This window comes from Anas acuta, chromosome 19 (assembly GCF_963932015.1).
Source record: "Anas acuta chromosome 19, bAnaAcu1.1, whole genome shotgun sequence".
NCBI classification, from domain to species: Eukaryota; Metazoa; Chordata; class Aves; order Anseriformes; family Anatidae; genus Anas; species Anas acuta.
This window is the reverse complement of record NC_088997.1, coordinates 8,577,697-8,589,237: the sequence shown is the minus strand read 5'-3', so window position 1 is coordinate 8,589,237 and position 11,541 is coordinate 8,577,697. Positions and strand designations below refer to the sequence as shown.

Here is an 11,541-nt window from a genome sequence, read left to right as displayed (position 1 = left end):
AGCTCTTTGTTCTGGAGCGGCAGTAAGAGTGGCAGCCATTCGCCCCGCCGCTAATCCCAGCCCCGCGCAACAGCAGCATCCATTGGCTGCCATTTACATACAGCGCTAACCGGCACCACGCCGCCCGGGGGAGGGGACCCGAGCCGAGCCGAGCCGTGCTGAGCCGGGCAGGGCTGTGCCGAGCCGGGCTGTGCCTCAGCCACCCACCGGGGCTTGGGGGTGGTGGGGATGAGCTGTGTGGCTCGGCCCGGCCCGGCCCGGCCCGGCTCGGCACCGGCCGTGCCCGCTGAGGGCTGCGGGGAGCAGGGTGCGGGTGGCAGCGGGGCCCATCCCCGGGTGCCTGTCGCCACCTGTTGGTGCCGGCACGGCTCGGCACGGCTCGGTACGGGTCAGCCCGGCTCGGTACGGGTCAGCCCGGCTCGGTACAGCCCGGCTCGGTACAGCCCGGCTCGGCTCCCCAGAAGCGCTGCTCCGGCCGCAGGAGGAGCCGGGCGGGTTTGGGTTCGGCAGCAGGGAGCCGGCCTGCCCCCTTCCCCAGGTCCCCGCCGCCCCATGAGCGGAGGCAACTGACGTGCTAAATGAAATAAAAAGGGTTAAAAAGGATTAAAAAGGGCGTGAGAGTGAAGTTTGAAAACCGCTGGTATCCCCCCTCTCCTTCCACCGCCCCCCAAGCACGTATCACGGAGCTGCTCCGTTAGCTGCGTTTTCTCTTAAATAAGTGATGATTTGTATCTGCTCCGGGGTCAAAAGGAGAAGAAGACACCCTAGGAGAAAACAAAAAACACTGGCTTTGGGTTTCCGAAGGAGCAGGGAAAGGGGGTTCAGCCCCTGTACCCCCAGCTCCCTCCCCGTGGCACCAGGCCTGGCAAACCCACTGCCCTCATCACCCCCCTGCAAGGGGCCGGGCATCCCCCCGCATCCCCCAAACAGCCCAAATCCCAACACAACCCCAATGAGAATGAAGGGTTTGGTGGGACGGGGCTGCCTGGGACAGGGTTTGTCCTGCTGGTGGCCAGAGCAGGGCAGACCTGTGTGAATCGCGGTCCCAAAAATGCTCTGGGCATCAGCGGTCCCTGAGACCTAAATAACGTAAATGGCGAGTGAAACGACGAGCTCACTTTTCTGAATAATTAAATGGAAGGTCTTACTCGGAAGAAAGAAATCAGGGCATCTTTTGGCTAATTATCTTTTAGCCAGACCGGGAAAAAAAAAAAAAAAAGAGCACACAAAATTAATTTAATTAGGTCACCCGGGTGCAGGAGCCAAACAACGCAGTCGCCTGCGGAGCAGCCGCGCGGTGCTGTGTGGAGCTCCTCGCCGTGACTTTATCTCCCTGTGTCACCATGGGGCTCTGTGGCCAAAATCTGGGGCACCTGGCTGGGGAAACCTCGTACCAAAGGAAAAATAGGGGAAAAAGTGTGTTTTGATGCAATGCCTGGGTGCGTTGTCCAGGGTCATCCCTGCTCTGCATCCCTGCTGTGCCTGTGGTGATGTGCAGGTGTTTTGGGGAGCTCTGGCTTAGTGCAGGGGCTATGTTGTTCCTTGTGCCCTCTGTAATAAAGCAGGTGTGTAAGGTAATGTCCGAGGGCTGCAGGTGCCTTTGTTGGCCAGTGGTTATTGAAGGCACCTCATCCCATGTGGGGAGCTGGGGGTCGGCCTGTTCTCGCAGATAACCAGTGATAGGACCAGAGGGAATGGCTTAAATTTGTGCCAGGGGAGGTTCAGGTTGGAAATGAGGAGACATTTCTTCCCAGAAAGAGCAGTCAGGCATTGGGACGGGTTGCCCAGGGAGGTGGTGGGGTCACCGTGGTTGGACGTGGTGTTGGGGACATGGTTTAGTGGGTGATACTGGTGGTAGGGGCCAGTGTGGTTGGAGCAGGTGGTCTTGAAGGTCTTTTCCAACCCTAATGATTCTAGGATTCTCTGATTCTATGATCCCCACACAGGGCTGTGATGTGTTGGAGGGGGAGAGGCCGAAACCATCCTGAAAACCAGGAGAAGCGGCCTGGGACTGCAGCGTGGGTGAGGGCTGCGAGCTCACCTGTGGGGCTCTGGCCCCAGGTGAACCACCTGGAGGCAGCCCAGATCTTCTCCAGATGTCCTGCAGATGGAGGCACGGGGCTCTGAGCCCCCACCCTGTGCTATGGTGCCACCACCTCCCCCAGGGACATCACCCAAAGGGCTCCTGATGCACCCGTGGGATGGAGGCGATGGCCGGCACATTCCTCTGCGGCATTAACGTCCGTGAAAGGCTCTGAAAAAAAAATAAAAATCACCACGAAAGGATGAAAGTGGGCAAGCTGTTCCATTTGGGGGCTGAAACAATGAGCCTTACAAAAACATCCGACGAGGAGAATGCGGTGTGAGAGGGATGTTTTAATCTGATCTCGCGGTAGAAATAAAGAACTTCCTTGTCGCAGTGCTGACAAAAGAAAAGGCAACATAGCCAGAAAACAATTATATCTGCATAAAGATTTTTTTTTTTTTAATTTGTTAATTAGTGACTGCTGGGCATCACAAGAATCGTTGTTTTCTCTGATATGCTGATTTATTCTGTCTCTCAGTGGAATTGGAGATCACAAAAAAAAATGCTGCTTCTTTAGAACAGGGAATAGGGAAAAAAGTTTTAGTAAGGTCAGGAGAAATTTAATTGAAAGAGTGAGTTTTAGTTCTTCTTTCCTAAAGGGGCATTGTATTCCTTAGCTGCAGCAAATTGCTGGTGAAAACTACCGAGACAAAACAAAATGGTTTCTGAATTATAGATCAAGAGCAGGATGGTTTGGGGAAGCCCTGCAGGACATTGCCCCTGGATGCTTCAGGTGAGTTGTGCAGGTATGGGGCTGCAGTGGGGGCAGAAAGCAAAATCCAGGGCAAGAAACCGTGGGAGGAAAACCCAAGAGGAGACAGTATCAGGGTCTGCTTCCTGAGCTGGAAAACATTGAGTTTTAGGGGGAAAAAAGAACTTTTCAGTCCATTTCCCACACTTGGAGCAGCGAGGCTTTGGATGCAAAGAGGGCTGCAGCAAAACAACCCCTGGTTTTCCAGGCTGTTGGCAGCGAGGCCACGCTCGGTCGCTCTGTTCTGCACTGAAAACTGCTACCACGGGGAGAGCGGTGTGCCCAGGGAGCCAAAATTATTATTAGCTCTTTTGCAAGATATATACACTATTGGCAAGAATTCCCTGCAAAACCAGGGCTGCTATCTATTGGTCGCAAACACATTCATAGAAAGAGCAAAAAAAAAAATAAAAGTCTCTCCGTTCCCTGCCTGCTGGGGCATAGAGGATGGCTTATATTGAATATTTACTCTGTCTGCCTGCATTTAACATATCTATCTGTGTTGCCAGCTGTCTGCATTTGTGCACTGCTTTGAACGCTGTGCTGCAGAAAGAGTTTGCTCCAGCGCAACAGATAAAATGGTTTTCCAGTTGTCTCTCGTTCGCTCCCTTGAATTATTTGCATGCTAATGAGAGCCCCGCAGAGGCACTCCCAAAACAGAGCCTCAAGACAGCGTCCTGGGGAGCAGAGCAGGGACATTTCCATCTCCTGCCCCCCGTCCTGCCCAGCTCCATGACACGCAGCACCAGCACCCTTCCCAAAGCTGAAGTTGGCACCTTTAGTTTTTTTTTTTTTTTTTTTTTTTTTTGGCTTGGCAAGGGATGCTGAATCCTTTGGGAGGGCTGCTGTGGGTACCAGCAGCATCCCTGGTCTCAGTGAGGTGTGGCAATGGGATCGCTGCATATTCAGCCCCAAATCCACAACTCCCAGGGAGCTGCTTCTCAACATAGGGCCTCCGTAGGTCCCCGGGCAGCCCCAGCGAAGCTCCTGGCCCCCTACCCCAGCTGCTTCCAGCCCCAAATGCACCTCCCCGCCTTGCTGCCCAGCAAAGCCAACCCCGACAGAGAGCCCACAGCCTCGCAGTCCACTCAGATGCTGGGAACAACCCAAAACCATCAGTGCCAGTGCCCCCATGGCACTGCTACCCCATGCAGACCCCGGCGCCTCTCGGGGCACCCCCTGCTTGCAGCACCAACGCCAAGGGCAGGAGGCATTGGCATTCCCGGCGGGTCCCCACGGAACAAAAGTAAACTTAACGACATTATCCGCCAGCCTGGTAATTAATGCCCTGGATGCTTTTTATTGGAATAAGCGAGGGCCAGGACATGCCGGGGGTTTTAATGAGGGGCTGTGATGGAGAGGTGCAGCCCCTGCTTTTCCCTGGAAGGTGCTGTGCCAGGGCTTGGAGATGGTTTAGGGTTGGTTTGGGGTCCGGAGGGGCTGTGATCCCCCAGGGTGCCTTACACTTGATGCTGGGTGCCCCCAGGCTGGTCCCAGCCCTGCACCCACCTCACTGGTGGCCCAGAAATGCCGCTTGCCCTCTCCATGCTTGGAGCTCAGCGCCATACCACACCTCACCGGCTCTTTCTAAACGAGATGCTTCCAAAATCCCCAAATATTGGGGAAGAAGCATTTTGCCAGGACCTCGCTGGGGCAGGGAGCAGGCAGGACCTGCTGCCCTCCAGCACTCCGACCACGGCACCGACCCTTGCGCCCCTTTTCCTCCAGCACGGCTGGATCTGTGGTTGATCCCCCTGCTATTTTTAATACAGATGCCTTATTGAGATTCAAATGAATGTTTCAAATCCTCGCTCCTTTGCATAATTCTTTTTAATTAACACTTCAAAAGGTTTGAACACAAGATCCGTGCTATTTCCCTAACGAAGTTGACTGAACCTCCTTTCGCCCAAAGCTCCCCCGCGACGTTTCTGAGGGCGAAAGCCAGGGACGGAGCTGTCCCCAGGTCCCCCAGGTGGGAGGGTGATGCTGTCTGGGCTCGAGCTCTGCAGAAATAACTGCTAAGGAAAGAGAGGGGCGAATTGCTGCCGGGCAGGGGCTGCCACCCCACTGCCCACTGAGCAGTCAGCAAAACAGCCTGGGTTTGGCACAAAAAAGTGACCTCTGAAGTGGATGGGATTAAGGTTGCTGCTCTGCCATCCCCTTCCCCAGCAGCAGCTGCTGCTGTCACACAGCCGCACCTCCCAGGTGGAACAAAACCTCCCCAAAAAGTGCGAGCTGGAGCTTCTCATCAGCCATCCCGAGCACAGGTAGCAACTGACAGCCCTGAGGATATCACACAGGTGTAGGGCAGAAGCAAGGTCCCTGTCTGACCATCACCCCATCACCGTACCCACAGGTACCCCTGGTATGGAGTGGGATGAGCCCCACTTTGCAGGATCAGGCCCCAGAAGATCAGGGCAGTGCCAGCAAATGCAGCAATGGGCTTTGCTTTTAATTCCTGCAAGCGCAGAAACAATTAGACACAACAAAACTGTATAATTAGGATTTATTAAGAGACCATCCCAGACATGCGAAAGAAGTAGGTTAGACAGTGGCCTTTGTTCAGCTACAAAAGACGTTAATTTGCAAATACTCTCAATATTCATTTTTTGTTATTTAGGCTGATGTTTTGAAAGTCTCCGATAAAATGAGAAATCTGGACTAAGCATTCCAGTTGCATTTCCAAGCGCAGGAATCCGGCTTTGATGTTCCCCTTGATAACATCTTTTTCGAGCCTTGACTGCATCAAATTAAATTCTGATTACTCTGATAGCGCAATACAGCTTCCAAATGTATTCAGGTGACTTTTTGTTCTGGAAGGAAATTAGCTGTTTTGACAAGGATGCTCGTTAGACAGCAGTGAGATGGAGAAGAAATACCCTTATGATGGACAAAGGATGCTCCTGGTCCCAAATCCAGCACCGGGGCTCTGACATTGGGGTGGCAGCAGGGAGAGGGCACAGGCAGCCCCTACAAAGGCAATTTCTGAAAGGAAGGAGCAGGTTTGTGCCTTCGGGGGTCTGTTGGACCCGCTGCCCCCTCAGACCTGGTTCATCCACCCCTGCCAGAGGGGACACCCCACAGGGACGTGCCCTGGGGTGGCAGCTCCTGCAGGATTTGGGGTGAGGTGCCCGTGTAAAGCCACCTCCCATTCCCTCCCCATCCCAGCCCGGGGCTGCACCCCCTCTGCCACCCCCATGCCCAGGTCCCTCCACGTGCTCCCAGCACTGCTGCTCCCGGCCCACACTCCACGGCTCCACGCTAGGATGAAAACAAAGTGCAAATATTATTGTTGGCAGAGATTACCAGCTCCCCCACTGCGATTTAGGCATCTTTAAACTTCATGTTTTATTAATCTTCGCCAAACGATTAACAGCACAGAAACGTTATGTCTGCAAACAAAGGCACGCACTACAGCATCACCTCTGTGAGACACCAGGGCTCGGGCACCCAAACACGCACCGCCGTGCTCAACGAGAGGTGTAACGAGGACTTCCCACATCACGCAGGTCTCGGTGCCCACCCTCCTGGGCTGCTGCAGCATTTTAGGCTCTGATAGCAGTGAGGAGCAAGAGACTGGGGAAGAAAAGCCCGTGGAAAATACCCCCATGGTTGGGGTGCCTGGGGGTGTCCTGGTGGCTCAGGGGCCAGCAGCTTCAGCACCAGCCTCCCTCTGCTCAGATTTCTCCCAGGCTGAGCTCAAATGAATTATTCTCCTTCCAGCCAGTGAAACATGTAGGTTGGAGATGCAATCACTCCCTGATCCCAAAGTGACCAGTGCAGTGAGCGATTGTAGGGGACCACAGCACCTTGCAATGCAGAGGGTGAGGGTGCTGCTGAAGCAGCAAGAAGCCCTAGGCTGCTTTGACTCCCCCCCACCGCCCCCCCCCCCAAAAAAAAGCAGGAAAGCCCCTCACAGCCCTTACCCTACAGTCCATTTACTGCCCTGCCTGGGATAACGGGGCCTGGTGGGGTGGTTTCATTCCCTGTCGTGTGCAGTTTTCTTGGGGCCTTGTCCTGGGATCAGGCCAGGGCCTGCAAACCTCACAAACCTCCCCCCCCTGTTCAGGAACAGCCGAAAGCTGCAGAGGCTCCTCCAGCCCATGGGAGTGTGGAAATGTTGGAGAAGCACAGCCAGACAGAGGTTTCCTTGCTTCATGGGGTGCTGCCAAGTCAGGCCCTGGCTCAACAGCAGCTAAGGGCTCACCCCACAAGGAGCACCCAGCCCCAGAACAAAGCTGGAGAAGGACCGTGCCCTGTGCTCCCCCTGCAGCCATCTCCAGCCTCTTCTTTTCCTATAGCAGAGAACTGCCCAAACTTGCCCAAAGTTCTGCAGTTCTGCCTTTGTTTCTCAGCACCCCACAGCTCACAGACACCTGACCCTGGGGCCAGGAGAAGCTGACAGGTGGGGAAGATGCGGGGTCTGGTCCTTACCTGGGGCACGGGGAGCAGGACCAGCGCCGTGTGCCTGTGCCCGTCACTTCCCCTCCCGGGGAGGGAGAGCAGCAGCAGGTGCCTGACTTCAGCCACAGATTTTATTTAGTAATGAGCTCACCACACCAGCAAGCCAGGACAGGGGTGATGGTACATGAATACATATCTGGAGTAGTTACACAGACCGAGATTTGTACAGCTTTTGTACAGAGGAAGAAAGAAAATGAATCAAATAACAAAATAGACATTAGCAGTCAAACCTTTTTTTTGTCTTTTTTTTTTTTTATCATACTAACAAAATCTGATAGCCAAAAATGACTAAGCTACAAAATTGTAATACATACTGTACGGGTAAAAGGTTATCATCCATTTATACATCTAGTATCACCTTTATTCTGGTAACTTACATGAGGCCTATAGGATCTTAGTGTATTAATAGTTCCCTACAAGATAGTGTTGAGCTGCTAAAGCTGCCAAACAACAGAGTACTGGAATTTTTGTTAAGACGTTTACAGTGTCATTTGCATTACTGTGTTTTATTGAAACCCTCATGCACCTCTTCTGCAAGCCAGAGGAACCGCTGGGGTAGGTGAGAGCCATAAAGCCCGGGCTGATGCCTTCCCCCCACCATAGGGCAGCAGCAGGGTACTGCCCCTTATCCAGGGCTCCGGCTGTTGCAGGAGGAATAAAGCTGAAATCACCAACCAGGACTGATTTTATTTACTTTTTTTACCTTTTGGTCAAGAGGGTTAGAGAAGAAATGACTGAAGATGGAGCAGGACGATTTCCTGCCCAGCACGGAGCCATGATATACCTGAATTTCTCAGCCTTCAGCAGAAATCCATCACTAACCATAGTGGTAGCGAACCAAGGAGCCTGCGGGCGTGGGGAGAGCTTCTGCTCCGCTCCCTGCCCCATGCTGGGGGGACGCAGCCCCCCGCCGGCTCTCGGGGATGGAGACAAGAGCGTGGCTGAAGCCGAAGGGGGAGTAAAGGCACAAACAGGAACCAGTCCCTGACCAACGACAAGAGATGGGTGCATCAGCGCTGCAATGCCCTTGGAAACCTCCCCCAAAGAACGAAGCCAGTAAGACCAAATATTGAGAAATACTTTATACACCACCACAAATAGGCAAAAATAGCAATTAAACTTACAAATAAATAGAGGAGCCGGGGAATCTCCTTGTCCTTTCCGAGTTTGTCCCTAGTTTGGTCTCTGACAACCTCTGCAGAGCAGCCACTGGAGGCAGGTGCCCTTGGGAAGCCTTTTGGTGAGGGAGGACGTGTGGCTGGTGGCCAGCCCCCTCCTGGCCACTTCACGAGGGTGAGCTGAAGCCCAGACTGTGTGATAACATGTCCCGTGCCTGGGGAGCAGCTCCCATGGACCTGCACCCCAAGGGGGGGTGCGGACACAAGGGACCCCGCTCCACCCCGCTGCCTGTCTCGGCACAGCCTCTGCTGAGAAGTGCCATCAGCTCCTGGCTGAGCCGCAGGGAACAGCACAGCTCTTTACAGCAGGAGAAGACCACCAGCATTAACTTTAAACCTGCTCTGACCCATCTGCTGCTGTCCTGCAGCCTCACCCGAGCTGACCGGGAAGAGCCTTGGGACTGAGCTGCTCAGAGGGGACAGTCCCTGGGGGAGGCAGGAGCCAGCTTCTCCCCCAGCCTGAACCAGTGCCGACCCAGGAATTCCTTCGTTGGAGCCACATGCATGCTCCCCAGAACCACTCCTGGGGGATCCTGCCCTGTGCGGAGCCAAAGGTTCATCAAGGGAAGTGGAAAATAAGCATGGAACAGAAGGGGCTCGCCCACCCGTGGGTGCCCGGGAAGCCCTGGGCTTGGAGACAGGTGGCACAGCGAGGGGCACCAGCGTTGTCCCCACTCTGCTGCCATCGGGAGCTGTGACAGTGACTGCAGGGCCATTCGGCCAACAGGAGAACTTTGGGAGACACCAACACCAAATTCTTAAAGACAAGACAGCAGCTCCTGCTGAGGTATTTGCTATTGCAAGCTGGAACAAGGAATGCTCTCTGGGATTTTCCGAAGCAATGGAGTTGAATACACCAACCAGAAGGATTTTGGTCCCCTGAAACATCCCAGTGCTAGGCAGATTGGTGGTAATCTTCCTGGTGATTAGTGAGAACTGATTAGACACTTCTACAAGGCAGGACGGGATCCCAGTTGAACCATTTCCAGCCAAGTCGATCCCACAGCCTTCCTCCCCCTGCCACGAGCCAGATGTAAGCTGTGTTTCTGACCCTCTTTACTCCCCTCAAGTCACCTCCCTCTCTCTTCCTCCCTTGAGTGGGGGGAAGCTCATCAGTCCTGCAGCGAGTGAGCAGGGCCCAGCACTATATCGCAGCCTGGATGCAGCCTGGCAACCCACTAAGAAGTGGCACAGTTTCATAGGAAATCAGGGCAAGAAGAAGTGAAGCTGACACGCTGTGGTGTTTGTCTGCCCGTGGCCTGGCTCAAGATCTCCTCTGTCAGTGGCCTCCTCTCTTCTCGTTCACAGATGTCCCCTCATCACACAAGAGCTTCTGAAAACTGGAGGAGTCAGGCACTAAGGGAAGCCTGGTAAAATATTGCTATTATTTTTCCCTGTAGTACTAAACAGTGAAGCTGAACTGGACTCTTCCACAGGATGCTGTTTCACAGCTTTTAGAGCATATTCTTGTCTTACTCCATCCTAATATCCCCAGGAGCTGTGGTGCAAAGATGCAGAGAGGAATAAAGGCTCCAGAAGAAGGAACAAGACCAAACCAACCCCACGTTTCCTTCGTGAGCCAGCCGGTGCCCACTGTCATGGCACAAGGAGACAGCAGCACCCACCTGCATGCTCAGGGTCCCAGCTGAAAATTTGGGTGCTAGCCTGAGCCTGCACTGCCCTGCACAGACATGAGAGCTGTGCGGGCTCCAGACTCGGATTCCTTCTGCTCCAATTGCTCGTGTTCATGTCACACACAGCACTTCTGTACCCATCAGATACAGACAGCCTGCATAAACGCTCACAGCAGCGCCTCAGCCTCCTGCATTCCCAGCAGCAGGGGACAGACACTGTACCAAAACCAAGGGCAGGCAGCCCCCAATTAGCTGTTAAATTTAACAGGCAGGGAGGGCACCACCTCCTCAAGGCACCTGTCCCACAGACTGCAGCCAGCACGGAGCCCTCAGGCCGGTGATGCTGGGATGTGGCTGGCTGTGGAGCCTGGTGCTCAGAAGACCCAAGAAAGCCCAAGAAAGATGAACATGAAGCAGGGAGACCAGGCCGGGCAGCCCGGCTGCGGCCCAGGATACCATCAGGCCTGCTCAGAGACCTCTCTGCAGGGAGAGACCAGCCAAAGCTGAGCGAGGTGTGCCTGCCCCATCTCAGAGCCACCACAGCTCCTTACCCAAATGAAATAAATACCCCTCTAAAACCAGATCATTCCCCACGACATGCTATGATACAAGTACTCAGCGAAGCCGCCATGCTCCAGAACCAGATGTCTTCTGCCAGGCGAGGAAGGAGATGCTTCCCCACACCCTGTCCTCCGCAGCCTACGCGTACCGGTGCGAACAGTCAGCCCAGCAGGTTTCACTCGCTTGTGCAGGTCTTCAAGACACTGGGGTGTGTGGAAGGGCAGGGACAGACCATGGGGGAAGCGTGCTGCCTCTGGGCACGTGCTTTGGAGCTTAACACCACAAGCAAATCCCTTGACTGTTCCTGTGGGGTTACAGGGACTCACTGACACTTCAGCTACCATCAGGGGCAGCTGTGACCCAGATCACAGACAGTGGAGCAAGGGCAGCTCAAACAATACAAATGCCACAGTCAAAATCAATACAGGTAAGAAACCAAACCCAGAGAGATCTTTCTGCTTCCTCCTGGAACAATGGCTGTCTTGGAAAACTGGACTCCAGGATTGTCCTGATTACATCAGTTAGTACATTATAAACATTGTCCTGCTTTAAAGTGAAAATACTGTGTCTAGTCTTTTGGAGGTGCTAAAGCCAGATGTGGTATTGGTTTTCCTGACTGTGCACAGGAGCTGATACTGGCATGAAATGATCCTCTCCACCTCTTCTCTATCAGAGCTTCTCCTGGAAGAAAAGAGACCAGTTAGTGAATGAGGGGAAACACGGAGGTCTTTTTACAGAAGGAGAAACTAAGCCACAGAATTGGAGTAGAGACACAGCCATGAGTACAGAATTCAGGCTCACCATACTCTGACCCACTGCACTGCCCAGTAGGCCACACTGCCTCTTCCTCAGGCTGGTCATCCTGCC

General features: G+C 53.9%; 1 protein-coding gene across 5 annotated transcripts in view; it reads right to left on the bottom strand.

Annotated features, from left to right (window-relative positions):
• Positions 1-7,358: 7,358 nt before the first annotated feature.
• Positions 7,359-11,541, bottom strand: part of CLIP2 (CAP-Gly domain containing linker protein 2) — an 80,002-nt gene continuing 75,819 nt past the window's right edge. For all 5 annotated transcript variants that reach the window (XM_068656418.1, XM_068656417.1, XM_068656419.1 and 2 more), the window contains one exon: positions 7,359-11,355. In XM_068656418.1, coding sequence (XP_068512519.1) covers positions 11,344-11,355 — 12 coding nt within the window. In that variant the 3' untranslated portion in view covers positions 7,359-11,343. The remainder of the gene's footprint in view (positions 11,356-11,541) is intronic.